Genomic DNA, 25,774 nt, shown 5'->3' on the forward strand with positions numbered 1-25,774 from the left:
CTGAAGATTTGCACCACCAAAGGCCTTGTTGGCAGCTTGTCAGCAGCCCCAGGGCTGCACCTGCTTCAGAGAGACATTTACATAAATATTTCTGATCAGTAATGCACGCTTGTAACCTTACTTTCCTGTTCTCTGGGCTTCCCCGATGAATGAAGATTACTTGTAGGAATTTCGCTGCCAACTCCTGCTCATGCACTGGAAAGCATTGCCATCAGTGCAGACCTCAGCTGCAGGTCTCATTTCTAGATCCTCTCCTCTGCTGTCGTGATGTTTCTGCCAGAAGCCTGTGCAGGAGTGAACTGAGCGTGGGCAGGTTCCGCCGTCCTCACCAGACCCCGAGCGGTGCCAGGAGTTGCCATTAATTGCCTCCTTTGCTGCTGCCCCCCGTCTGGCACGGTGCAGTTTGAGGCCTGGGTGGAAGCTCTGTGGTCTTTCGTCTGGCGTGTGCCTGGTCGGGGGCCGGCGCCAGGTCATCCCCGGGGATGCTCTCCCTCTCCCAGCTACCTGTGCTGCCCCGGTGCTGGCTGCGTGGCCAAACATGTACGTCGAAAACGTGATTAGTCAGCAGGTCACCGGGGTTGAATTTCCTCGTGCGTCCTGTGCCAGGGCCATCACGTTGGCTCTGGCTGCAAACCAAGCAGTAAAGTGGAGCAAAAGAATTGCAGACAAAGGGCTTTTATTTATTAGTTATTAATGTTGTTCAATTGAACCAGTCTGAAATCATTGGTAGCTAAGATTTATGTTGTTTACATCAGGGGATTCCTGCTGGGGTTTTTGCCACCGTGCCCTGCTTTACTTCTTCCTTTAAGGAAATGTTGATAATTATGTTTTCTCAAAATGTTTCAAGGTAGAGAAATACTGCGTTCAGACTCTGAGTTTCTATTTGAACAACCTCACATTTTGGAGTAGGTCAGATCTTGAGCTCACTTACCCTCCTACTTAGTGCTACAAAGAATTGAATTAAAATTTTGGGTTTGGGTCTCGAGCAACCATGGGAAAAGTACTCTTTGGATGTGAAACCCTTCCAGATCAGTGAATTTCATGTGATGCCTTTCCCAGCGCTGTGGGGTCAGAGCCCGGAGATGCAGCCCTGGTGCTGGAGCTCGATCCAGGTGTTGCCTTCTCCTCGTGTAGGTGTTACCCTGCCAGCTGGGTGCTTGACCTGGTTCCTGGTCTCATGAGGTGTGTGTGTTGGGCTGTTGCTGCAGCCGACCGTTGAACCAGGGCTGCTATGGTTTGAAGTTCCCCTCCTTCCCCCTCTGCAGCGGGTTTGGAGCTGGGCTGCCTGTGCATCTCTTCGGACGCTCCTCGCCGGCCTCCTCCACCCCGGGGGTCTCGGCCGCTCTGCTGCACTGAGCCTGGTGTGGCTCTGGATGGAGCCGTTCAGGCAGTCAGCGAGCAGAGCTGGGCCAAAGTGCTTTGGTGAAGGTTGGAGGAAATACGACGTATGCTGTAGAAATCCTGGGCCGAAGGGAACTTCGGGAAATGACACAGTCTGTGAATGTGGGACAGTGACGCTGTGCAGTCACACGTACCAAAGGTCATTCAGAATCGGGAATAAAAGTTTTATTCCCTTAATTGCTCTCTGTTGTTTTTGCACGACACCCCTCAAAATGAAAAGCTGGGTAAGAAAGTACCCGGGCAGGGGCAGGGCCCCTCAGGGGCAGTGTGAGGCCTGGGCAGCTCCATGGCCGGGGAGGGAGGTTGCCTCACTGGGGGGGCCTTTTCCCCTTGTGCCACTTGTATTTAATATAGCTTCTTCTTGAAGATAACTGGGCGGTTGAGCACTGGGCGGTGATTCCAGGTTGCAGTACACATGCTTTTCTATCAGATTTCCGAAATACGCACTCCGACTTCAGTGTTCAGGTCAAGCCCAAGCTTCTCCGGTGGACAGGCTCTTTCGGGATGTTTCTTTGAGCTTCCTCTGAATTACCTGGTACTGGCTGCTATTTGAGACTGTATGTGTTATTTCTCTGATCCCTTGCTTGACGAAGTAAGGGTTTATTTTCCAAATATTTGTGTATTACTGTGAAGAAGTCGTAGCTCCAAGCACGCTGTTGGTGCACCATTTCTTGTTGCAACGCCTCGGAGGCCGTGAGGAATGGGATCTGCTGAGCTTCGTGGACAGCGGGTTTGGAGATATTTGATTAAGGCTGTGAGATGTCTAGATGCCGGGGCCACTGGCGCCACAGGACTTGTATAAATAAATTTCATTTGTGCCATGTTCACACAATTAAAGCCGGAGACCTGGATCGCATTTAATGAGGTTTATTTTGCTAGTCGGGCCACACAGATTTCATTTACTTTGTCTGGTGTTCTAAAAACATATAGGAACGTACGCACATCAAAGCCAAGTTTAAAAGCTTGAATAAAATCCACAGTAGTAAAGAAGCGCCCTGACAGGTTTGTATCAGTGTAATGTCCATTGAGCTAGGATTTGCACTTGATAGTATAAAATACAGGGTATTTTCACCTAAGGAGCCTGCCCTGCCCTGCGCAGCCGGTTGGTTATGCCCAGCTGCTGTCCTGCAGCTGCTGTTTGTTTCACCAGTTGGGTGTCCTGGGTCGGTGCTGGGAGAACTGGGAGCAGGGGACGCCTGGCCCTCGAGGTTTCCCTGTCTTCCGCACACCAGCTCCAGTTCAGGAGGTGATCCCGAAATGCAGTTTTTCCCTGCTGTTAGTCAGGGCTGGTCTCCAGGCTTGTCCTTACCTCCCTGGAAGCGAAGGCTGGCATTGTCCTGGGGCTGCTGCAGGGGCAGGGCTGGCTCCTTGGTAGAACGCCCCATAGCTCTTGGGCAGTGTAAAAATAGGAGAGGAAGGATTGAAAATGTTTTGTTGTGGAGTGATTTATTCTTCTGTATAGAGTGCAGTGACATGCTTACGTACAGACACAAGCAGGGAGGGCTTTGGGAAGGCACGGTAGAAGTAAGCATCGCTCGGAGTGCTGAGTCCGTCCCTGCCAGCTTGTGCAAGGGCAAGCAGGGACTGATCCTGCACCAGATCCCTCCAGGAGTAGGCACAGGCTCCCTGCCACAGCTCTTGAAGGCCCATTAATCTTCTTCAGCTCAGTAATGCTTCCCCTTGGCAGAAACGCCTTGCAGTTTGTGGGTTTGGATGTTGGGAGTGGGAAGTAACTGGATCAGGCCGTTTCTCTCCATGCGGTGCTGCGATGGGGATCTCAAGAAGGAGGTTGATCAGCTGGTGTCTTGCTTTTCATCTGCTGCTGCGGTTGTCGTGTCCCTGCGGACGTTGGGGTTGCTGCAGACGGTGGAGGAGTCAGGCGTCGCCAGTGCTGGCTGTGGGGGCAGCACGTGGTTCACACTTACGTCGTCGGTGCTGCAGCAAAAGGGCCACGAGGGAAGGTGCAGCTGGCTGGGACATGGGATGGGGCTCCAGGGGCACAGGTCCTGCTATGGGCTTGGGATGCGCCGTGGGCTGGGCTGTGTTACCCAAGGACTCCTCCCAGAAACACGGGCAGTTAGTCACCAGCCTGGTCGGATGGGGAAGGTCAGGGAAGTGCCATTAATCGCTGTCGGTGTTTCTCTTTCAGAGGAGAATGAGAAGCACGAGAAGCTCCGCCTGGAGAGGGAGCAGGAGCAGAAGAAGGCCGGCAAGGCCAGCGTGCCACGGGCGAACAGTGCCGTTATCCCGGAGGAGCCCCGGAGTGAACTGCTGGTGCCCATCTCCCCCCCGGCCCCGCTGCCACCCCCGCCCCTGGCAGCCCCCATTTCTGTCATTCCCATCCCTGTTGTCACCAGCCCCCCCCAGCAAGCAGCCCAGACTACCCTGTCCTCACCGCTCGTACGCCACCAGCCCCTCATAAACACTCCCAGTGTCACTAAGGAAGCATCTTCGGTCGCGCCGGTCATCCAGAGGCCGCCGGGCCCACTTCTGCCTGACGGGAAAGCTGCTACACCCCCATCGGGCAGCCCGAAGCAGCTCCAGCATTACGCAGCGCCGGTCCTGGCCATCTCCCAGCACCATGTGGTTCAGCAGCCCATCCAGCCCCAGCCTCACCAGCCCCTGCAGCACCCGGGAGCCCCCCCGCAGCTTGGTGCTCTGAAGCTGACTCCAGCAGAGGACACGAAACCAAATGAGCAGAAGAAGAGACCTGGAGGGTGAGTGCACCTTGTGTGTGGAGGCTTTTGAGAGGGACCAGACAAAGTGATACTGAAAGCTGCATCGACCTGGAGCAGCTGCTGAATTTGCAAAGAGTTGTCAGATCAGAAATACCAAGATCCGTGGATGTTTGGATGTCTGGTTTTTTGATAGCAGGGTTTCTTAGCTTGGTGGTTTTTATTTTTCCTCCCTGACTACACACTGTAGGATTCTGTACAAGGATTTCTTTTTCCAAGCCAGGACTGTATTGGGAAGCAAGTCCCAGCACTGCCTGTCTGATCTCAGGTGACATCTTATGTTTGGCAAAAGATCTCTGCTTGTACTGATCAGGGAAATCGTGCAGCAGTGCTGCTCACAGGAACTTTCTTGAAAACTGGGACGTAATCTGGGAGGTTTTGTTTCCCAGTACAGAGATCACCTTAGCTGCTGTTTCAGTTTCTTAGTGCTGTAAGTGCTAAGGGCCTCCTGCTTGTTCACAACTCCTGCAGCTGGAAGGGACTGAAGGCTGTTTAATCTGTCCTGAACTCTTGGACAGGACTTGTGACTCTGATGTTGCTCCAGGTTAGTGCTTATCTAACTTGTTCTTAAGGACTTTGGCTGGTGGAGACTCTGTCGTCTTCTCCTTAGGCAGTTGTTTCCAGACCACAGTATCCTAATACGTAGTCTGGTATTATTTCTGGTGGACTGGGAGAACAAATCGTTCCTTTCTTTGCAGCAAGCTTTTACCTGTTTCCCTTGGCCCCTCAGTCTTCCTTCCTGCAGGGTAAATGACCTGGACCTGTTCAGTCTTTCCTCCTGGGCCATGTTGTCTAGACCTCTGACCATTCTCCTGACTGCCTGCAGCTGGTAGATAACTCTTTGCGGCGGTGTTTGAAATGGTACGCTAATCCCACGGAGGCTGGGCAGAAAGTCGTGCTGTGCGTCTTGCCTCTTCGGCGCGATAGAGCACATGTGCCCCTGGTTTCAGGGCAGGGATGGGGGTCTGGTCAGGAGTTCAGAGGAGATGCTGCTAGACAAAGTGCCAGCTGGAGTGCCGCTTGCTGTGCAGCGCAGCAGCAGCAGCCTTGTTCTGCTCCGGGATGGCTCAGGCTGCCAAGCTGAGATAGACCCAGCAGAGCTGGAGGCCCTGCTAGTCGCTCCGGTCCACCCAGCCTAAGCAAGAGCCAGCAGAAGAGACCCAAAATGCAATCCTTTCCCTGGTGGTGACCTGCTCGGGAGAAACATTCTGGCCAGGTGAAAATCCGGCCTTGCCTTTTGCTCCCTCCTGGATGGAGTCAGTATTTTGAATGTATCAGAAGGTCAGGATGTGGCAGTTCACTTTCTTTCCCCCATGTCCTCTGGTCCTTACGGCGTTTGCTTTGAGCTGTAACGCAGAACTGCTGTAGCCCAGTTGTGAAACGAGCACGAGCGCAGGGCTGCGAATTGGCACTGACCTTCCCCATGGACGGCCTCCATGCAAGGAGCGGTAGTTTCAGTATCATCTTGTGGGAGCAGGAAGAGATGTAAGATGTAGTAGATTAAAAAAATGGTTCAGAGTGTCCCATTGGGATGTAGAGATCCCAAAATGCATAGAAGGAAACAACAAAAGTCATGTAGATAAGAATTTGTAAAGATAATGGCCTTCGTAAAATGCCAGTATGATTCCTCTACAATAGATTGTGATCTTTAGAGCTTGTCTATAAAAGGCTCAGCTGCAGAAAGGATAAGTGTATTTGTGCTTTAATCAAGCCAACCTGTCCCCAACATTGTTATGTGGGCGTAGGGGGGGTTCCAGTGGCACGGGGGTACCAGTGATGGCTGCGGGGAGTTTTGCTGCCTGGGCAGCAGCTCTTTTGGCAGCAGGCAGTAGGATGGCTGCAGTTGCACCAGGAAACTGCTCTTGTGCAGTCACGCCGAGCTTTGCTCCTGGGAGGGCTGTTGTCCCAGTGCGAAGTGCAGCACCGCTGCCGTAATCGGAGCATTTTACCGTCCAGGATTTCTAGAGCTCTTGCCATAGGTGCACCAGAAAAACACCTGTCTGCTGCTGAGCGAGTTGCAAAAGGTTTCCTGAAATGCATTTTGACGGGTTACCCCAAGGTGCATGCTCCGTGTCTCCCCAGAATTACTCCTTTAGACATAAGCACAGAAAAGGTGTCTTTTTCAGCTTGTAAATGTTTCATGGGAAAAGGCTGTCAAATATTTGTTTTTAAATGCCTGAATATTTATTAAATATTAACCTACTTCCTGAAATGCTTACCTTAATGTTGGTGTATTTTCGGCCAAAGGCAAATAATTACTTTGCATAGTGTATGGAAGATATTGAAATCTCCGCATGTCTAATAGTGTACTTTATCACCACTGTAGCCGAACAACTAAGATAACCTGAATTTGTTTGGCTTTCCCTAAAAGTATTCCTCTGATTGGGAGGGTGGGGACAGACCAGAACCCCAAAAACCAGAAGCTCGCCCTGGTTCTTCCTTTAGCAGTGACTGGAGGATTCCTGGGATTACTTCATTCCATATTTATGCTCAGCTGTGTTATTTCAGGCACAGTAAAACACTGAAGCGGTTTGAAGTATGTCTGCCAGGTCCCGCACGCTTTAATTTGAAACTGAATAAATCTTACCCCATTGGAGTGTAGGCGTAGATCAGAAATGGGTCAGGATCTGGGCTATCTAGTACTGTATAAATACTTACAATTCATACTTTGTGTCTTTCCCTGTCATTGATAGTAGCCGTGTCTGTGTATATATACGCACATTATGCCTGTTTGTATCTTGTGTGCAGTATATGCGTAATGCTTATCCCATCTAATATGTGTGTAAAGTATGGATTTTATCTTGATACAGCATAGGTGGAAATATATATGCAACTAATATTAAACCAGTGATATCTGAGCACCTCTATTGCTTTTTAGTATTTACCTGTATATCCTAGACACACACGCACTGCTGAAAGCACAGGTTGAATGGCAGTAGTTTTAAACCTGCACTGAGTTTATCTTTGTTCTGTTTGGGTTACAGGGTTGGGACCAGGGAAGTACATAATAAATTGGAGAAGAACAGGTGCGTAGAAAGCCAGGGGTTTGTTTTGGTTTTTTTTGTTGTTTTTTTTTTAAATTGTAATTCCCCTTCCCTTTATTTTTTTCAGCCTATAGTCTGTCAATATTTGTTTGGCTTTGGTGGTTTTTTGTTTGTTTCTTTTTTAACAAATAACCTGAACAAAATTCTTAGTGACTTTTAATGACTCTTGCAGTATTGCTTTGCTTTCTCATAGCTCAGTTCTGCATCTCTTGCTTCCCAGAATGTTGTACTTAACTGTGGAATTGCGTTATAATAACCCTGCAACGCCCTGATCCCGCAAAGTATGTCCCCACGTGCATAACGGTGTAACTTCTCTTTTGATTTAAAGTAATAAAATAGTCAAGATCAGGGATCAGTGTACAGTGTGAATACAGAATAAAGACCAGTTCCTGATCCAAAACTCTTATAAGACTAACTAGCTAAATCGGAAATGTGGTGAAAGTGGAAGCAACAGCAGAGGGAGATGAGATATTTCATTTAAGATTGCACAATGGTTTCCTAACAAAGCTAGGACTAGAATCCAGGCGTACAACCCCATAGTCTTTCTGCTGGACTGAGCTGGCTCAGTTGAAAGCATGCAGGTAGTCTGGGTGACTGCTATGCACATGTGTAAGTGCTTTGCTGGATTAAGGCCCCAATTAAGCTCCAGTCCGCTGCTAAACTGGTTTCTGGTGCGTGCTCCCCAAGCTGACAAACCACCTGTGTTTTCTTTAGACGTGCGCATTTGAAAGAATGCTTTGAGACCTTAAAACGCAACATCCCCAACGTAGATGACAAGAAGACCTCAAACCTCAGCGTCCTAAGGAGTGCCTTGCGATACATCCAGGTATGCATAGCGTTCGGGTTACTGTTGGCTGGTATTGTAGAGCTCTTTATCTGCTGAAACCAGAGAACAGTGCTAACTGCTGTAATGCTAAGGAAAAAGGGGAGAGAAAAGCTCCCATTCCTCCTTCTCCTCCCACGCAGAGTGTAGACATTTATAAACTCCAGATTTCCAGAACGTTTGGATCTTCTAGGAACACTTGCTTTATGCAGTCTCCTTATACTAGACGTTCCTAGTTAACCACAAGTCATCCATCCCTACCAGCGACGGGGATGCAGTGAACAGATAATTCAGGTGATCTTAAAGAGGGACATCCAGACTGTATAAACTTAAGCTCCTCCTTTTTGGATGAAGATGAATTTTAGTCCATATGTTTTGGGGAGGTTTTCTGTTTGCTTGACCAAAAGATACTGAGTTCTATGAAGGTTTTGAATGTCTCACATTTTTGATGAGCTGGAGATGTAAATACAGGTCATTTGCTTGCAGGCAGGGAAAGACTGGAATTTGGGGTTGCAGTGTGAAGTTCTAGGTGAACGGGGTACCAGGAACAACTCTGGGAGAAAGTAGAGATAAAATTCAGTTGTGGTGTTTGCAGGTTGAGAGAAGTAAGTGTTAGGGTTTGCTTGTTTAATATTTGTAGAAGTGGTTAATGGTAGCACAAAAGAAATTCTTAGAGATGTCCTCTGTGACTGTGAAATCAATAGCATGTAATGCAATTAAAATTCATCTGGAAAATGGAAGAGTTGCTAAATTTATAGTGTAAATGAAGATACCCAGTAGACCTCATAAATTTTGGCTGGAATAAAGGGAGCTGAGGACTGTTCACAATAGGCTTTTCCACAGTAAAGCGTCATCTTTTTTCCTTGCTTTCATCCCATTTTTCTCAGTCTCTCTCAAATACCTTTTCATTCCTATGTTCAGAAGTACTGGACATTGATTATTTGCATCAACCTTACTTTGGAGAGTCTGTAATTGCTGATCACCTTTCAGAGTCAGAGCAGTTCAGCCCTTCTCAGTGGTCTTCACTGACGGCTTCCCCTGGAGAGCCTGGTTGGGGCAAATTCTAATGGTACCCAGCCACTGGAGGATGGCAAACAAAAGGAAAAAATCTATGTTGCTTTAAAAGGTCATTTTTGGAGATGTGGTTGTATTGCAGCCTAATGGGCATTAGAAAAGATCTGAGCCTTTCATTTGATTTCAGGCAGGCTGGTGTCGGTAGAGATGAGGTTCCATTAGCAGTGAAGGAGATGGAGCGATCTGCTCACCTGTGCTCACATTCGGGAGTCGATTCCAGAGTCAGGATGTCAGGAACGGAGCTGTTTCTGGCATGGGAGCTGGTGCTCTGTGAATGTTGATACATGTGCAGACCTATCCGTGAGCAGACTCTGCTTTCTGGCAGCATTTTTATTCTGCGCTTTTGGAAAACAGCTTAAAATTCTCTTTGAGGATGTCAGTGGGGATTGCTGATTCTTCCTGTCCCTCTGCTCTGAATCCGTTTGTGAAATGTTTTGAGGTGTAGGTGCAATGCAGTTTTGTGCTACCTACAAGTGTGTGTACCTACATCTCTGTAAGTTGCTAGGAGTTAAACTCTTGTCACCTCCTCTTAGGAAGTGTGGACTACTTTTATGATGGTCCAGAAGGTATTCACAGATTCAGAACCCCATTTTGTTTTCTTTAAGTTTCTGCCACTCAGGGTCCATTTCAGTGCCGCCTTTGAATTGCTTTTCCTGGCATGGATCCATTCTGGGAATCAGAATGGCTGGGATCAGGTCTGCCGAGCCGACTACTCTGGTGCGCCCGTGCTGTTGTGTGTGCCCACCGCCTGGGACTGAAGGGAGTGGGGCTGGTGTAGTTGCAGTGTATTTAATCATTCAGTGAAGTGAAAATGCAGAAGTTCTGATGGTTAACAGCGCAACATTTAGATCCTAGTGTCGGAGACCATCACACCGAGGTAGCTGTATCTGCACAGCTCTGGTTTTGCACCACAGACGTCGTGGCTTGTGGGACAAACTGCTGCAGTGACTCGTCTTGGGTGTGCGATGCTGGTGCCTGCATCCCAGAAACTCCCCTGGTTGCCCACATTCCCCCTGGGCTGGCTTCGGGGAGCGCGCAGGGAGCAGCCACCCCTCCCTTCTCCCACCAGTTTCAGTGCAGAGAAGTTGAACTGTCTTGTCCAAACGTTGTCTCTCCAGCTTCCCACTCACAGGTGGCTTTAAGGGTAACGGAGCTGGTTTTGCGGTGGGCACGGCAGATTGGGGCAGCGCAGGACCCCAGCACTGAGCCGGCCCCACGGGGGTGCGGGCAGCTGGGAGCCGGAGAGGCGCAGGTGGGGTGCGGGAGGTGTGTGCAGGAGCAAACCCGACCGAAGCCCCAAGGCTGTGGGCTGTGGGCGCAGTTCCAGCTCCCCTGCCAGGAGTCTGCTGGGAGTGCCGCACAGGAGAGCTGCCCCGTCACCCGGGACGGCCCGAGGGCAGCCGCAGCACCGGGATGTCTGTCCGTCCATCAGTGGGGTGGCGCTGGGCTGGCACCGGCAGAGCCAGCCTGCGGCCGGGCGCTCGCCCACCGTGGTGGCGAAGGTCACGGCAAACTCGGCCCGTCCCGGCCGGGACCTCCCCTGCCAGCGTCCACCTCCACGTGTGCAGTGAGCACATGGCGAGCACAAGCCCCCACATGACGGCACTGCCCATCCGGGGCGGCCGGCCAGCAAGCCGCCGGGTTGCGTGGCCGTGCCTCACCAGGCACTGGCAGCCGGGCTGGCCGGCCACCCCGCGGGCGGCAGACATGGCAGGGCCGTGCCGCTTGTGTAACCTCCTCGCAGTGTCCACTGCAACGCTTTGCCTTCTCCTCCGGCGGGGCGGCGAGAGCGTCTCTGGCGGCTGCTCGCTCGAGTTCGCAAGCGGCAGGGAGTATCCTGAACGCAGAGTGTTTTCCTTGGCAGCGGCCTTGCCGTGGGCCTGCGCCCGAATCACGGGATGCAGTTGCACTAAAAGCTTGAGCGCTCTGTTTATTTGCCTGAAAAAACATATTATTGGAAATCTGATTTGAGTTTTCAGAGTTCAACATTAATTATTTTTTTTTTTAATTCAGTTTGAATTTAGCTTTGCTCTGTCTCCACAAAAATAACATGCATCAGTGTGGGGACGGGATGAACTGCCTGCAGACGACACTCGCCTCTTCCCCAGGGGTTACAGAGAGCATAGGTGGGACTGCAACTGGCTCAGCAGGGTGAGATGAGTCCCAGCCTAGTCGGCAGGCAGGAGCACAGAGTTTGTCATGATTTACAAGAAAAAATAAAAGAAACATTGCCTTCTTGGCAGCAAATACGCACCAGACTCGGTGTGTTTCACTCGACAGGCTTGGTGCTTGCTTCTCTCCCTTGAGAACAGGAGAATTGTACAAAGGAGATTTAAAAGTAAAACGTCTTACTCTCTATATAGCAAAGTAGTTTTTAACTAAAGGGGAATAAAACCCCAAAAAAACAAATGCAAATGAGCCTAGCAGAGGAGTGCAGCATGCCGGCCCCGCAGCTCTGCTTAGCTGATGATCTGTGCCCGCGAGAAGTATGACAGTGCACTAATTGTTGCAGCCTCTCTTCCTGCAAAATCCTTTTTCTCCCATTCCAGCTGGAACTTCTTAGTAACAGGCTGTTTGTTTCCTTGTCTGGATTTAAATATTTGTATCTGCATCAAATCAGATAAGTCAGAAAGTTAAATTCCAAACTTCCCATGGAGCTGTCATTTTAATTTATCCTCAGAGTTGGGCTTGTGCTCTGCAACAGTAAATTAGAATCTCTGCAATTAAACACACTGTTGCACAAAGGAAATTAGGCTGAACGCAGCTGGAAGTTAATAATCCTTTTAAACGGTGATTCAGTTGTAGGCGGTGTAGGCTGTCGTGCTGTAGCTCTCGGCTGAGGGAGTCGTCCCTGCGGGTCAGGGCAGCGGGGTGGGCTGCGGTCCCGGGCGGCAGAGCCTCTGACGAAGTGCGTTTCTTACACGGGCCACCTCGCCCTCGTTCTTCACTTTGCTGCCTGCAAAACACCGGTAAAAATGCTGGAGGCCTCCGGAAAGTTTCTAAGATGAGTGAAGTGACTTGGAAAAAAATGCAGTGGGATGAAAACGGTGTTTGCTTTGAGAGAGCGGAGCCCTGTCCCCTGGGCCGAGGCAGGCCAGCACCTGCTGCCGAAGCGGCATCCCCGGCAGAGAGCAGGCAGGCCAAGCCTGTCATCCCACCGGCGAGCCACGCCGCCACGGGGAATTGCACCGTGCTTCCCTTGTGCTGGGGAAGGCGCTGCTGGGGCGGCGGGGGAGCGGAGCTCTGCGCAGAAGACGTCAGACACAGCGCGTAGCCGGGACGTCCGTGCAGCTGCGTGTTTTGATTTGATTCTCTTTGAAGGATTCCTTTCCCCCTAGGAAATGTTGTAATCGTCTTAGTTGGAAGCTAATTGAAGTCCTTAAGCAGGACTGTTTTCTCTTCTGTGTCCTCAAACTGTGCCTGTCACTATGGTACCTGAACACCTTCCAGTTTTGGGGGTTATTTTCTGTTGCATATTTAGTGTAAGATGACATCCAGGCGATTTGCTCACCGGGTGACATCGGGACAGCCAAAATGAGACAGCTCGCGAGCAGCACGGCCACAGCCTGGCAGATTCAGATCACGCTGCAAGTCCTGCTTGTTTGCCAGTTTCCCCACTACAACCAGAGTCAAATGCTGACTAAATAATAATGTGCTTACAAAATATTAGACAAAGCTGAGCTTCCCAGGGTGTGCAAGAGGCAAAGAGTAAAATCCCTTGAAGTTCGCAGAGCAGGGCACTGCTGTGATCCAAACCACTGCGTGTGCTGCTTAGATACTGGAGATGCGCCGGGGGGATGTTCTGTGATGGCAGATGCTGGCCCTTGGTCCTGCAGAGGAGTATTTGCTCTGTGTAAGAAATCAACTTTGCTTACAAATTCATAGAAGTCATTTACCAGTCCTCCTTGCTGCTTGTAGTGTTAGAAAATAGCCGTGATGAACTTATGACAGATTGGTCATATTAGAAGTCATTTATTGCCTCTGGAAGGGGCAGGAAGGGCAGAATTTCTGTCTGGGGTTGGCATCGTACCCCATGTCCCACTGCTTGATGGGTGTTGGAGCAAAGCCCCTGACTGACACCAGCTTGCCTCTTGGGCCATGCCTGTAGTCTTCCTTCCCAGGAATCACCCAGATAAATGTTTGTTGCAAACCAATCTTTAGATTTTCCTGGTTGTGTGCACTTACAAATGTACACACAATTGGCAAAGCTGTTTAAAAGTCACAAGACTGCTTGTGTGAGCAGGCTGCAGGCCTCTTACTGTCACTTGAACCATAGAGCAGCTAGCCAGAGAGGTATTTTACCAAAATAAAGTAGTCTCCATCTTCATGGTGGAAATCTTCCCTTCTGAGGCTGGGGCAGGCTCCTCACCCTGAGCGGAAGCAGCACCTTACAGTTTCTGTGGTCTGATGCCTTTCTCGGGAGATTAAAAAAAAAGTTCATGCTGAAAAAAAAAAAAAGTGGTATACTTGGCTCAAGGTAATTCGCATCTCTTTAGGTTCCCGGTTCAATAACTGCATTGTTCATTTTGAGGGAAGTGTGCCTAGTTTCCTCATCTGATGAGGAATGCTGGCTTCCTCAGCTGAACTGCCTTCACACGGCCGCACTGCGGCCTCAGCCGACCTGCTGGCCAGGTCACCGCTGCCCAGACGATCTTATTTTCCTTTGTCATATGTGACTGCTTTAGTCATATGGAAAGAAAAATAGTAGTTCAGCGAACTCAAACCGTGGGTGTGAAGTAGGCATTAAGGGAGAAGTCATTATCCTAGGCAGGAGAGTGGACTCTATCCCTTCGTGAACAAAAACCCATAATCCTGCAGCAGAGGACACGTTGACATCAGTCATGCATTTTGATACAGGAGATGGGTTCAGGTTTTCACCATGTAGCACGTTGGTTATTTTGCCTTCCCTTGTGCCCACTTCCCCTTTCCTCTCCCTCTCCTCTCCTCTCCTCGCCCTGGGGTATATTCTCAGCAGCCACCGACTAGGCTGAGAGCGTGGGGTGCTGCGTCAGACAAACAGTAAATTACAGAGCCGAATCCTGACCTCCTGCCAGGAGTAGAAATCCATTGCGAACTGACTTACCTGTGCTCATTGGTAGTGCTAATTGTTTATATGAGATGTTTAAATTGTTTATTCTTGCCTGGTCTTTTTTGGCTTTTCAAACTGTCTGAAGCAACATGCTGTGCACCTAAAAATGGTGCAGTTTCCCATCTGTGCCAACTATAAACAACAGAATTGACTCCCTCAAGGACAGAATGTATACGAAGTACCGTCCAAGGATGCCTAAACAGCGCATGTAAAAAAATCCTTTGTGCTGTCCTTTTTAAGTTGATCTTGTGGACGTGTGAACAGACCAGATACTGTTTTCACATTTGTTAAATTTTCCTGTTAATAACCACAGCATCTCTTCTTCTTTTGGTTTGGTTTTATTTATTGGTCGCTCCATCAGTGCCAGAACACAATAATTCATCCCTGTCTAGCGTAGAGGACCAGAACAAGAGCAGTGGATTTTTAAAGTCCCATGGAAATGCTTAAGTTAGGGTTCAAGCGTTACACAGGTGAGAGACACTCCGAACACGGCGGTTCCTGACGTAGGGAGGTGCCGTACCGCAGACAGAAACCCCACACACCTGATGTCATTTAGTCATGTGTAAAGAATAGAGCGCATTTACCTTCGAGCACTGCAGCGGCTGGGTTATCGATCGAAATGCATAAGCCAAACTGTGCTGAATCGAATTAGGTTCCCCACCTTGAAGAGTATAGCTGTAACTGCTAGTGTTTGTTCTCCGCCAGCTACTGGGGGAAGGTACTTGTCTTCTGTAAAACTTGCCTAATAAGAACTGGGTCTCTTCGCACTTTCAGTGCCTCCTTCATGTGCACAGGACTCACATGCCAAGCAGTGCTTCTTCATGTTGTTTACCTGACCTGATCAATTGATTCTATCTTGTCTAATTAGCCTGAATTTCATTGCCAATGCTAAAGTCTTCCAGCAACAGTAGGCTGTGGTCATGCAACGTGGTGTCACCTGTAGATTTCAGAAAGAGATGTGAAATAAGAGCTTTAAAAACTGGTGTTTATTACAGCAAAGCAAGTTGGAACCTGCTTAAGAACGTGAAATGGGTAAGAATTGGGATGTAGGGCTGATCTTTCACTGGAGTCAGCGGGAGTTGTTCATGCACAGCTAGTGCAGGGTCTAGTTCCTGCCCTTAATGGAGCCACTGAAGAATTGAGTTTAGCTGCAGAGGCAAGAATCAGGCTACATCGATATGGGAGATGGGGTGCTCAACCTGAGAAGCTGGGGATGCCCAGATTGCTTCCAGGCTCTTGGCACTCAGCGTGCCAGTGTGAGCCAGGCAGGCAGTTTCCACCATCAGGCACGGTTTAATAGCTTCCAGCACGCAGCCTGCGACGGAGCTTAGCATGCCGTAGCACCGACATCGTTTTCCCTTCGGATAACTTGTGCAGTCATTGAGTAGAAGAAATGGGAATTCCCTTCCTGAGTCAGAGTTTGGTCCTGGAGCTGGCGCACCCACCAAAGCTGACGTGGGCTCCAGGCAGCTGCGGGCGCCTCAGCCCAAATCCTCTGCCGTCCCTCCCCAGCTGCAGCGTGGTCTGCCCCAAGGGAGGCTCCATCCAGAGCAGTCAGTGAATTTTTATTTGCAGCAGCGGCCACAAAACATGTCATGCAATAGAGTGTTTAAAAATGCCCGGTGTGTGAACCTTCTTGAGTGAGTGGAAGCTGTTTCTTAACCTTTACCAGAAGGGGTGGTGTTGGGTTTTTGTTTTTTTTTTGAACAGTGTCTTGCTTGTGACTCATACATGAGAGTTTGGAAAGGGTAAACAGAATTATAAATCTTGTATGTGTCTTTTTAATTATTAGAGAATCTACATCTACCATACTGCTGTCACTTAAGTAATAGTTTAAAGAAGCACTCAGGGTTGTAAAAACCAGAGCGAGCTGTAAGGGGAGCACAGCACGGGGTTTCGAAATGACGGTTGTGTTATAGCCTGTTTAGGTGCCATTGCTTGTCAGGTTGTAGTGTGATGTCAGAGAGCAGGCACAGGAGAGAAGAGAGTGCACGTGATGTGACAAAAGCAGCGATAAGTACAGCTTTATTTTATGTGTAATATTGCAGAAGTCACCTACCTTTGAAACAAGGCAAAACCCCCAGACAAACAGGAGAACCCCACTGGCACCGTAACTGTTCGATTTGGTTTGTATTTTTGCTCTTCCCTCAGAGCCCGACAGGGAGGAGGTCAGGGCCCCGTGGCACAAGTTACCAGGGTAGTTCGGGTTCCTGTTCTTGTTAGCAGCAGCGAAGGTGTATGGTGACACTCTTTAAATTTACAGTGAAGTAGGTACTGACCTATTAAAATTACAAACAAATAATTGCAAGAAAACAACAATCATTGTGTGTGCCTAAGTACGGCAGAGTTCCCCCCACGTTGTACAAAGCTTTGCCGGTGGCAGCCTTGCTAGACGTTGCCAACTACAAAACAATAAATGAGGGGGATTTTGGAGCTGTCTGTCGTACAGCAGCAGGAAGTTGGTATCGGCTTGATCTCCTGTTGTCATGTCAGTGTTACTCTGATGTGGTAGAAATGCTGATGAAACGTGCTTTGGAGGATGTGGAAGTATGAGTAAGATTTTTTACAAGGCTCCCTGTCTCAGTTGTTATTTATCAAAAATTAATAGTGACTCTGATCCTGCCTGTGCCTTGGACTTGCCCTGCCAATTCTTGTGGTGCTATCCAAACACCTTTCCATGTGCAGCTGTGACTTCTTTTTTGTTTCTCGCTGTCACTGCGGGGAAGACCCACACAGGCCGTGGGATGCTGGGTGACCTGGTGGAAAAATGAAGCTGCTTCTGCACAGGATGTTAACGAGCACTTCAAATAAACAAAAAAAAAAGGATTTTTTTTCCCAATTTCTTTTAGCTGTCTTCGTCATCTTTTACGTCATTATGAGTTAAAATACTATGTCAAGTTTACGTTTAGAATGTCCCTTTCACTGTGGAATTCTTACTGTTTTCTTAAATCCCTCTTGGTGCCATACTGTTCATCCAGGGACAGCCCGTATAGCGCCCATAGGAGGAGATACAGCCCGCAGTCTGATAGTGAGGGTGTCGGGTAGGGACTGTTGGTCCTGCCATGCGGAGATCCATCTCGATCTCAATAACGAGGCGGCTCAGGTCAACCTGAGAGACCATTTAGGGAAGATGATGGCTTTGAAAATTACGGCTCTGGCTGAAAGAGGAAGGTAGGTGGCAGGTGACCTGCTGTCCTGTACAACGTAGGTGCGAGTTGGTGCCGTCATCTGTTGGGCAGGTACCTGATCATTGACTATATTTGTATTTAGGAGAACAGGAGCTAGCTCCTTGAGGGTGATTGTGCAGTTCCCTGCAGCATTAGAAAGAACAACTTTTATTTTGCTCCTCTTCCCAAAAGGCCAAGATCTTTGAGAGGAAAGTATCTCTAAAAGAAGACTGATTTCATTCTGCAGTGATGCTAATGTTGCGCAGGTTGGGCGGGTTTGCAGAAAGCCGGTCGATTCTTGCTATATTCTGCACTTTCAGAGTAGCGTGTGTCGTGATTCAGAGCTCATCGTCCCCAGCAGCTGGCACCTTCCTGTCGCTTCATACTGAAGAATTTCATGGGGCTTTACGTGCTCCAAGGCAATCTCAGCCCAGTGGGACGTGCTGCACCGTGCAGAGGAGCTTCAGCCTCGGGACCACCTTCACGAGCAGCAGCCAGGAGCCTGGGTACTGGCGGTGTGCAGGCAGGGTGGGCACCGCAGCTGCTGTGCCAGCCCTCAGCCCTTTAGCACGGCGGCAGAGATCTCCCTTTGTGTGCACGGCTTCGATGTATGGCCTTGCGTGGGTGCTGGAGTCGGTTCGTATGTAACAACTGTATTTTATGTCCTCCCGCTGCCGCTGTGGCCATAACAGGGAGGGAGGGAGGTTGAGAGAAATCCCGTGGTGACCCAGATCTGCTCTGTGGGCCGTAGGTGGAGCCATCGGGATGAGTAACTGGCACCGACCTCCTTATGTGGATGGAGAAACAGGGAGGAGAGGTGGTGTGGGAGGATGGCATCCTCTGAGTCACCAGACCTTTGCTGCAGTGGGTTAGAGCCCTGCGTGGTGCCAGGCGTGCCCCCGGCTCCATGCAGCGGGACAGCCGACCTCTGCCTGCCCCACCGCTGGTGGTCTGCAGTCGGGGGGACTGCCCGTCTGGTAGGCTTTGAGCCTTGCTCCTGTGTCCTGGGTGGGAGACGCATGGGAGGACCCCGTGCCACCCATGCTGCTGGGGATGAGTGGTGGTCCTCTTCTGCTGGGGAGGGTGGTTTTCTCCGAGCTTATGGCTGTTGGAACCGCCATCACCTGCCAAAACTGTGTTTGTGCCGCTCTCCCCGGCGAAGCCCTCACCTGCCTGCTCCCCCGTCACAGCCTTGGCAGCGTTTGGGTTCTGATGCGCGGCCTACTGCTGCGTTGTGCCCGTTGGCTGAGCCAAATTTGTAGGAGTACAAACAAAGGGAGTGCTGTACCCGGGACCCATCCAAAACTGTGCTTTGTCTCCCACAGCGGCTGCTGTGAGATGCCTCCAAGAAAAATACAAGAATACTGCAGCAAGTAGATGTAGCGATAACGTGTCTCCACACTAATCTCCTCCTCCTCTGTAGCAGTAAGAGGTCTGGCTGTAGCTCTAAAGCATAACTTTTTTTTTTTTTTGCTTACAGAAAATTGTTAGAGTTACAGCAGAGATACATTTCCCACTCCAAAGAAATTAAAATAATTTGTTTGGGATAATTTTCCTAATAACAAACACCACAGTATTCCAGAGTATTTTGGGCATCCAGAATCCATTAGCATCATTGAAAATTCCTCACTTCCTGAATGACAGAGACTATTTAAAAAAATAAAAATAGAAGAAACAAAACACGCAACCAAACTTAACACCTAGTCAATGCAAGTAATACTTCAGTGCTTTTAATGCTGAATTTCTCTTAACCTTGAAAGTCATATCAAGGAATAAACCAGATCTGCTAAACTGGTAGAAGCCAATGTGGTTTTGGTGAGTGCCCTGGGCATGGTGTGCCTTTCCCTGGTTTGGTTTTGCACTCTGTGTTCCAGTCATTTGCTGCCCTTTTTTTTTTTTTTTTGTCTTTTCTGAATTTACTCTTTGTCTTCCTGATTTGGATTCTTCCTACCCTCTACCCTAGTAACTGTTTGTACTTTGTCCAGAGAGCAGTGCTTCAGGAGCCCGGGTCCGTTTGGATCTGCAGGGCCAGTGCCGATAGCAGTGTTTCAGCTGTATTTTTGTTCCACAGGTAATGGCCCAATGTCTTTTTTTATCAGGAGTCTTGAGTGCTAACAATGGGAAATAATAAATGTAAATAACAATGCATGTTCTCATTTTCCCAGGATTTCTCTCCTTCAGGCAGATTTCCTATTCTGTGAGGTGTTTCTATCTAGATATTCATCTCTTCCCTTGCGACTAGACTGAACAGTGGTGGGTGCACAAAAACACGATGATGACAAGCCCCTGCCCAGCGCACTTCTCTTGTGCTTTCAGAAAAGCCGGTGCAGCCTCTGCAGCAAACGACTTGCTCGTTTCCTGAAGTCACGGCGCTCACTGCACACGCGTGAGGGTGAAGTCACCTCCCAGACTATAACAGCGCTCTTTGGCTGCCAGCCTCGTCAGGGGGTTAAACGTGGAAGAGCTGGGTCACGAGGCTGCTGGCAAACGGCCCGTTGGGTCTGAGAGACCTGTGGACAGACCTGCACCCAGGGCTTCACGCCTCCTTTGAAGGGTAGCAGCTGTGCCTGGGATCGGATCGAGTAGCCTAGGATGGTCTCTGCGTTTCCCTTTGCAATTTTTATTTTGGTTTTGGTGCTCATATAAAGTGTTGGCTTTGAGAGCTTAGGAAGTTGAAATTGGTGCACAAACAGCCATAGCCTAAAGTCCTTGTTCTGCTGCTCTCCCTCAACACACAAGCTGTCACTTCTCAAAATCCGCTGAGAACTGTCACTGCAGGACCCCTCCCCACGTTCCCCCCAGGGCTGAGCACTTTGCGTTAACATCTCAGACCCCCGCGTCGAGCCCGTCGTCATTTTGCATTATGTTTGGGGAAAGCAAGACCGTAATCCTATAGCGAGCAGAGGCTCTCAGGAGGACGCGTGGTGGAACTGCTGTAGTACAAACTCTCTGGGTGTAGCTGCATGTGGGTGACTTTAGTTGGGTGACGTGTGTGGGAGAGTGGAGCAGCAACGGTACGGCGGCTACGTCAGCCGCTGCGGTGGTACTGTTGTGCTGCAACCTGTATTTTCCCGTCGGTGGTACCAGGCTAGCGCATCCGGCACTGCTGCGGGATTTCATCTCCAAGAACCAGCTGAATGATGCAGTTACTATGGAAACCATGGCTTTGGTTCCCATGGCAACCAACCGGGGTTTCACACAAGCAGGAGAGGTACCACAGTTAACTCTGCTGGTGGCCTGATCCTGCCCGGTGCTGCTTGCCACAAATTGAGGGGCCATTGGCGTTGGTGGGAGATTGGGTCCCAGAGGCCCTGGAGGTCCAGGGTGCAGGAGCCTTTGCCTGCAGGCTCCGGGGGGTGCCGGCACCTTTGCTAGCACAGTGGGTGCGGAGGCTGGGGACACCGGCCTGACACCATGCAGGGAACCGGCTCTTGATTTTCCTGCTTTCATGGGCTCTCCTTCATCGCAGCAGGTTGGGTTGAGTTGGGGCAAGGCATTTCTGTAGATGCTGCGCTTTAAACAAACTGCTCATCGCACATGAAGAACTTCATAGCAAACTTAGCAAGATTCCAAGCAGGAATGTCAAAAATTGATACAACTAATGCAAACTCCCAAAAGTACTACAGGTGAGTGTGGCACCTCTGCCAACGGAGTCCTGGGGGCTTGGGCTGTTTGGGGACTGCAGGTTCCTCAGCACCCCACTGTCTTCTGGTGTTTCTGATTGCAACGTTTACGGAGTCAGGCTGGTGGGCGACTCATGCTGTAGATCTGTTGCAGTGTGGCAGTCCCTGCAATAAGATCGTTTTCTTTGATTTTTCCCATTATATATAGCAATCAAGACTTCGTATGGCAGTGGCAAACCTGACCAGCTGGGTCGGGTCTGCGCTGAATCGCGCAGGGGTGGGATTGCTGCTCGGGGACCTGCCCTGGCCCAGCAGCTCCTGGTTTGCTGCAGCAGCTGCAATCCCAGTAGCAAAGAGTTAAAGAATCTGGTTCAAAATTGCAAATCACTTTCATGATTGCTCATTGATGAGCAATTTTTAATCAGTGAACACCATGTAATAGAACACAGCAGCTGAAATATGCTTTTGGAAAAGCTCATAATTGAAAGTGTGTTTTTAAATTGCTAATATAATGCTTATAAGGGGAGCTTTTTAATAAGACCTTTTAAACCTCACTGATGCCAACCACAGGGCTAGCATTATTCTTGAGGCAAGCGCAGAGAAAGCATTTGGGGGCATTATTTTCAATCTTGACATAAGAATAAGCAATTTAATTACAGCCAGCTATAAAATGGAAAATTCTTTACAGTGACAAACGACTGTTGCTGCTTAGTGACAACAGTAGTTTGTGTCTGGTTTGTTTACCAAATAATGGCAAGTGGGATGCACACAAGGACCAAATAGCAGCTCTGAAACGGCGAGAACGATGGGCACAAAGGAGAGAAATGTTACAGCTGGTATTGCATCGGGCGTTTGCTGTCACTGTGGTTGTGCTGGTCTTGCTTTAATAATCCACGTGGGTAAAGGCTGCTTTGATGCTGACAGCTACGTGTAAAGGAGGAAAATCAGATACTCACGGGGAGCAAAAGCAAACCCACGTATGGATTTTAATTTGGTTGCTGCTGTTTAAATAAAAGACGAAGGGACTCTTCACCGCTGCCCTTGCTTCCTTGTCGCTGTTCCCACCTGGATGTGGTGACAGCAGCTGCTCCACGCAGCGTGGAAGGCGACTGCACGGGAGAGTTGGGTCGCAGGCCCTCGGTCTCTGCAGGCGTTGCCGAGCAAAGGACCTGCTCTCAGCTTCAGAGCCAGGCGTGGTTTCCACGGGAGCACTCTTGTACTTTATGTTACACACCTGCTGAAGTGTGTGGTTAAAGCACCTTTTAAATACCGCTTTCACGTTCAGAATTGTTCTTGCAGGGATACTGATCCCTGCAGCAAATGATTACTGCGCACTTTATTTGGCCGCAGCTCCCTATTTCACGTGCGGTTAGGAGTTAAACTGTGAGAACTGTAAATGTTCAGCGTGAAATGTTCAACCCATTTTCACCAGAGCCAGCAGCTAATTAGCAAAACTTCCCAATCATCAAAAGCCATGCATGCATTCACATGAAAATGAGGAAATCCGTGATTTCTTCCTGGGGTAGATCAGCTTTCCCCACATCAGGGTCAGAGTTTACTGGCTCTGTTAAGTGGTGCTCTAGTGGAATTTTTTTTAAGTGTATAGAAGTGAAAGATAAAGTGGTTTTAAAGTTGTGATTCTCACCGTAGCTTCCTTACACTGCAGAGTAAAAGTTGCCTGGGCAACCCAGGCTTCTAATTTTGTATCATGAAAAAAAAAAAAAAAGAAATCCTACAATCATCACTGCACAAACATAAGGAGAAGAGTCTGTGCTGAAGTTTGTTGCTGGGAAAAGAGCAGTCTCGGGGGTGTGTGTGCGTCTGTTGAGCTGGCGGAAGTCACGCTGCCTTCTGTGGTGCACGTGGGTTGTGCGCAGATCAAGTCTCACCGGCTCCGCGTTGTGAGTGCCCGGCTGCTTTGCACAGAACCGAAACTGCGGACGGCTACACCGTGCCTACTCCAGGGGTTTGCAGCTCCCAGTGCCAGCTGGTCCTGGCTGCTCTCTGGGGCAGGTGGGGAAGCAGAAATGAAGGTAACTTCAGTGACCTTTCCACCACGAGATCAGTGTTTCATGAACCGGGTTAAATGAAGGCGTTCGCACCAGGCAGCCGCAGGCGTGATGCTGTCAGCGTGCTGCTTCTCTGGTTAAACACAGGCGTGCGGGGTGGCAGCGACGCCAGCTAGGCACAGAAGAAGGAAGGGGCTCCAGGTCTGATCCCACCGGCTCCCTGGGGCTGGTGGACGCTTCCCAAACTGCAGCATCGTGCTGCACAGGGAGGGACCTGGGCACGGTGAGAGCCTGGGCAGTGGGAGCTCTTCCCCACGCAACAGACTTTCCCATCACGCTTTCCCTGGGCGGGCACTGGTCCTCATGCTCGCCAGGGACTAAGTCCATGACATAACGTCAATCTAGGCTAAGCATGAAACTCATAAAGCACAGAACTGCCTATCAGGAGGAAGCTCAGCTGGATTTTTTTAGTGATTGTTTCACATTCAGGTAATTCAAGGTCAAATAAACTTTGAAATCACATAGATTTTCATCTCTCCTAGCATCTCCCAGCCTGAAGCTGCAGCAGATGCAGAAGGGAGGGGGACAGAGGGTCTTAACAACAGTGTTTGAAGTCTAGCTGCAAGGTCAGCACTGGAATAGGGACTCCAAGCCTGGATGCAGGGCTTGCTAACCATGGGCTACTGCTAGCCCAGAGTTGTCCTCGAGCTTGTCACCCTGGGTGAAGGGACTGCTGCGATGGGAAAGGAGTCTGCTGGTGGTCCTGCGATGTTGGGGGCTTGTTGAGCTGCTTGTGTGTGGCAGGAATTTTTGGTCAGTTGGTTACAGCTGCAGGTTTGGGGTGGTTTGGTTTGGTTTTTTTTTTTAATACTGTACCTTAACCTTGGGAGGAGGGAGTCCAGCTATCTCGGTTACATCTGCCAATATCGGCAATGGCAAAGCCGCGTTTTGGTGACCCCTCTTGCCTGCTGACTTCTTATTCTGACAGGCAAAGCCATTTGGTTTGAGCTCTGCTCGGGATTTCTCACCGTTTGGTGCAAGTGTCCTTAAAGTAGTGACTTCAGGAGTTGGGGGACTCCAGACCTGTCCCCTGCTGCAGGGTCCTGAGAGAGGGAGCAGGACGGTGCAAAGGAAAGCAGCATCTTCTGGGGAGGGAATTCGGAACAAGGGTTTGAGTCTTCAGGCCTGGCTCAAATCTGGGGATGCGTATCCTTCAGGATCTTGGCAGGCAGGTTAATTGTCACCCGGGTTATCAGGGCCTCGCCATTGCCATTCCCGGCCCCCAGCGGGGCGGGTGGCAGTTACCAACTTGCAGCTGTCCCAGACGCACATGCCTCTGCGTTAATGACATTCCAGACCTTGTCAGACTGATAGTGTGTGAATTCCTTTTATTGAAATTTCATTCTTAATTAGTTATTTTGTTGTATGTAGTTTCACGGTCCCGTCTGCCTGTTTCAGCTCTAGCCCTATGTGCCACTTCTGTTGGAAGATCCCAGAGGTTTGGGTTCGGTGAAAGGAGTGTCTATGTAGTTTCTTCTTATTTTAGAACTGCTGTGACTATTTTGTTGTTGTTGGTATTGTATCGTGTAGGATCCATTGTGATACTGCTGCTGTAAGAAATTCCTGGTTTAGAAAAACCTACTGGAGATCAGTGCATGTCTCTAAAGGTGTTTCCTGTTTGGGAGTAGGTAGGCGAGCAAAGTCAGGATGCCTAAGGTTTGGCTTCGCTGGGGACTTTCTGCTGACTGATGGGAAAACCTGGCACCTCACGAGAGCAGGATGATTTGCGGAAAATAACGTGTCGACAGGTAGATGCTAGACAGCGGTCTGTCCGAGGGGCTGCCAGTGGTCAGAGGGTCGCAGGGAGGTGTGCACCCACCTCCCTCCATAGCGGCTGCAGGAGGGTCCCTGCTCCCTGTCCCCTCTCCAGCAGGTTCCTGCGGGAAACGGGTGCCTGCTGCTGCACTGGGGCCGGCGGGTCGGGGCTGGGTCTGTCCTGCTCCCAGCCGCAGGGCACGCACGCAGCCCCGGCAGAGCCTGGAGGGAGCTGCGCCCTGCAAGGCCGGTGTCCGTGGGGAGCGGGGCAGTGCTCGGAGGGGGGGCTGCTGGAGAGGGAGGAAGGCTCCGGTTAATCACACCAAGTTTGTTATTAGGCCAACTAGCAGCTCGTCCGGGAGATCCGTCTTTACCAAGTGAGCCACCCTGAACTGAATCCTAGAATAGTTTGTGAAAGATCAGTGGTGCCAGCAGCGACTCCAGCCCATCTGCTCCTCCAGCCTCCCCGGCAGCTTCCCCTGGAGAGCACCCAGCCTGCGCGAGCACTCCGGCCGGGGGGGCCGTTGCAGGAGCCCTGGGAGGAGTGTGCAGTTGTGGCGAGTGGCTGCCTGGAGCTGGCACCCCGTCAGTTCCCGTTCCCAGCATGGGGAGGGCCGGGGCCGCTGGCAGCGCAGAGGGAGGCAGAGCCTGTGGCACCCGGCTTGGGGCAGCGCCACGTCCCCAGCCTGAGCTGGAGTGGAGCACCCGGAGAGGAACAGAGCTCTTGCCAGGAGACTTGTCCTGGTGCTCGCCTGCCTTTTTTCAGTAATTAAAAGTTTGTGACTAATTACCAGCCGCCCAGCCCATACCTGATAGTCATGCTTTCCCCTGGTGCTGGGAGTCTCGCTGCCGGGAAGGAAGCCAGATCTGCTTGAGTATGCTTGTGCTGTGCGCTATACGGGTGCTGAGGCTGCGTGGATTTCTTGCTTACTCTTCCTGGAAAGCCGTGTTGCTGTGTTCTGTCCTTTCGTTATCGTGCCCTGTGAGTAACTGC

General features: G+C 50.1%; 1 protein-coding gene across 1 annotated transcript in view; it reads left to right on the forward strand.

The window, feature by feature from the left end:
* MNT (MAX network transcriptional repressor) overlaps positions 1–25,774 on the forward strand; it is a 44,187-nt gene that overhangs the window by 12,246 nt on the left and 6,167 nt on the right. The window contains exons 2-4 of the mRNA XM_075771117.1: positions 3,551–4,118; positions 7,121–7,162; positions 7,895–8,006. Coding sequence (XP_075627232.1) covers positions 3,551–4,118; positions 7,121–7,162; positions 7,895–8,006 — 722 coding nt within the window. The remainder of the gene's footprint in view (positions 1–3,550; positions 4,119–7,120; positions 7,163–7,894; positions 8,007–25,774) is intronic.

Source organism: Balearica regulorum, chromosome 19 (genome assembly GCF_011004875.1).
Source record: "Balearica regulorum gibbericeps isolate bBalReg1 chromosome 19, bBalReg1.pri, whole genome shotgun sequence".
NCBI classification, from domain to species: Eukaryota; Metazoa; Chordata; class Aves; order Gruiformes; family Gruidae; genus Balearica; species Balearica regulorum.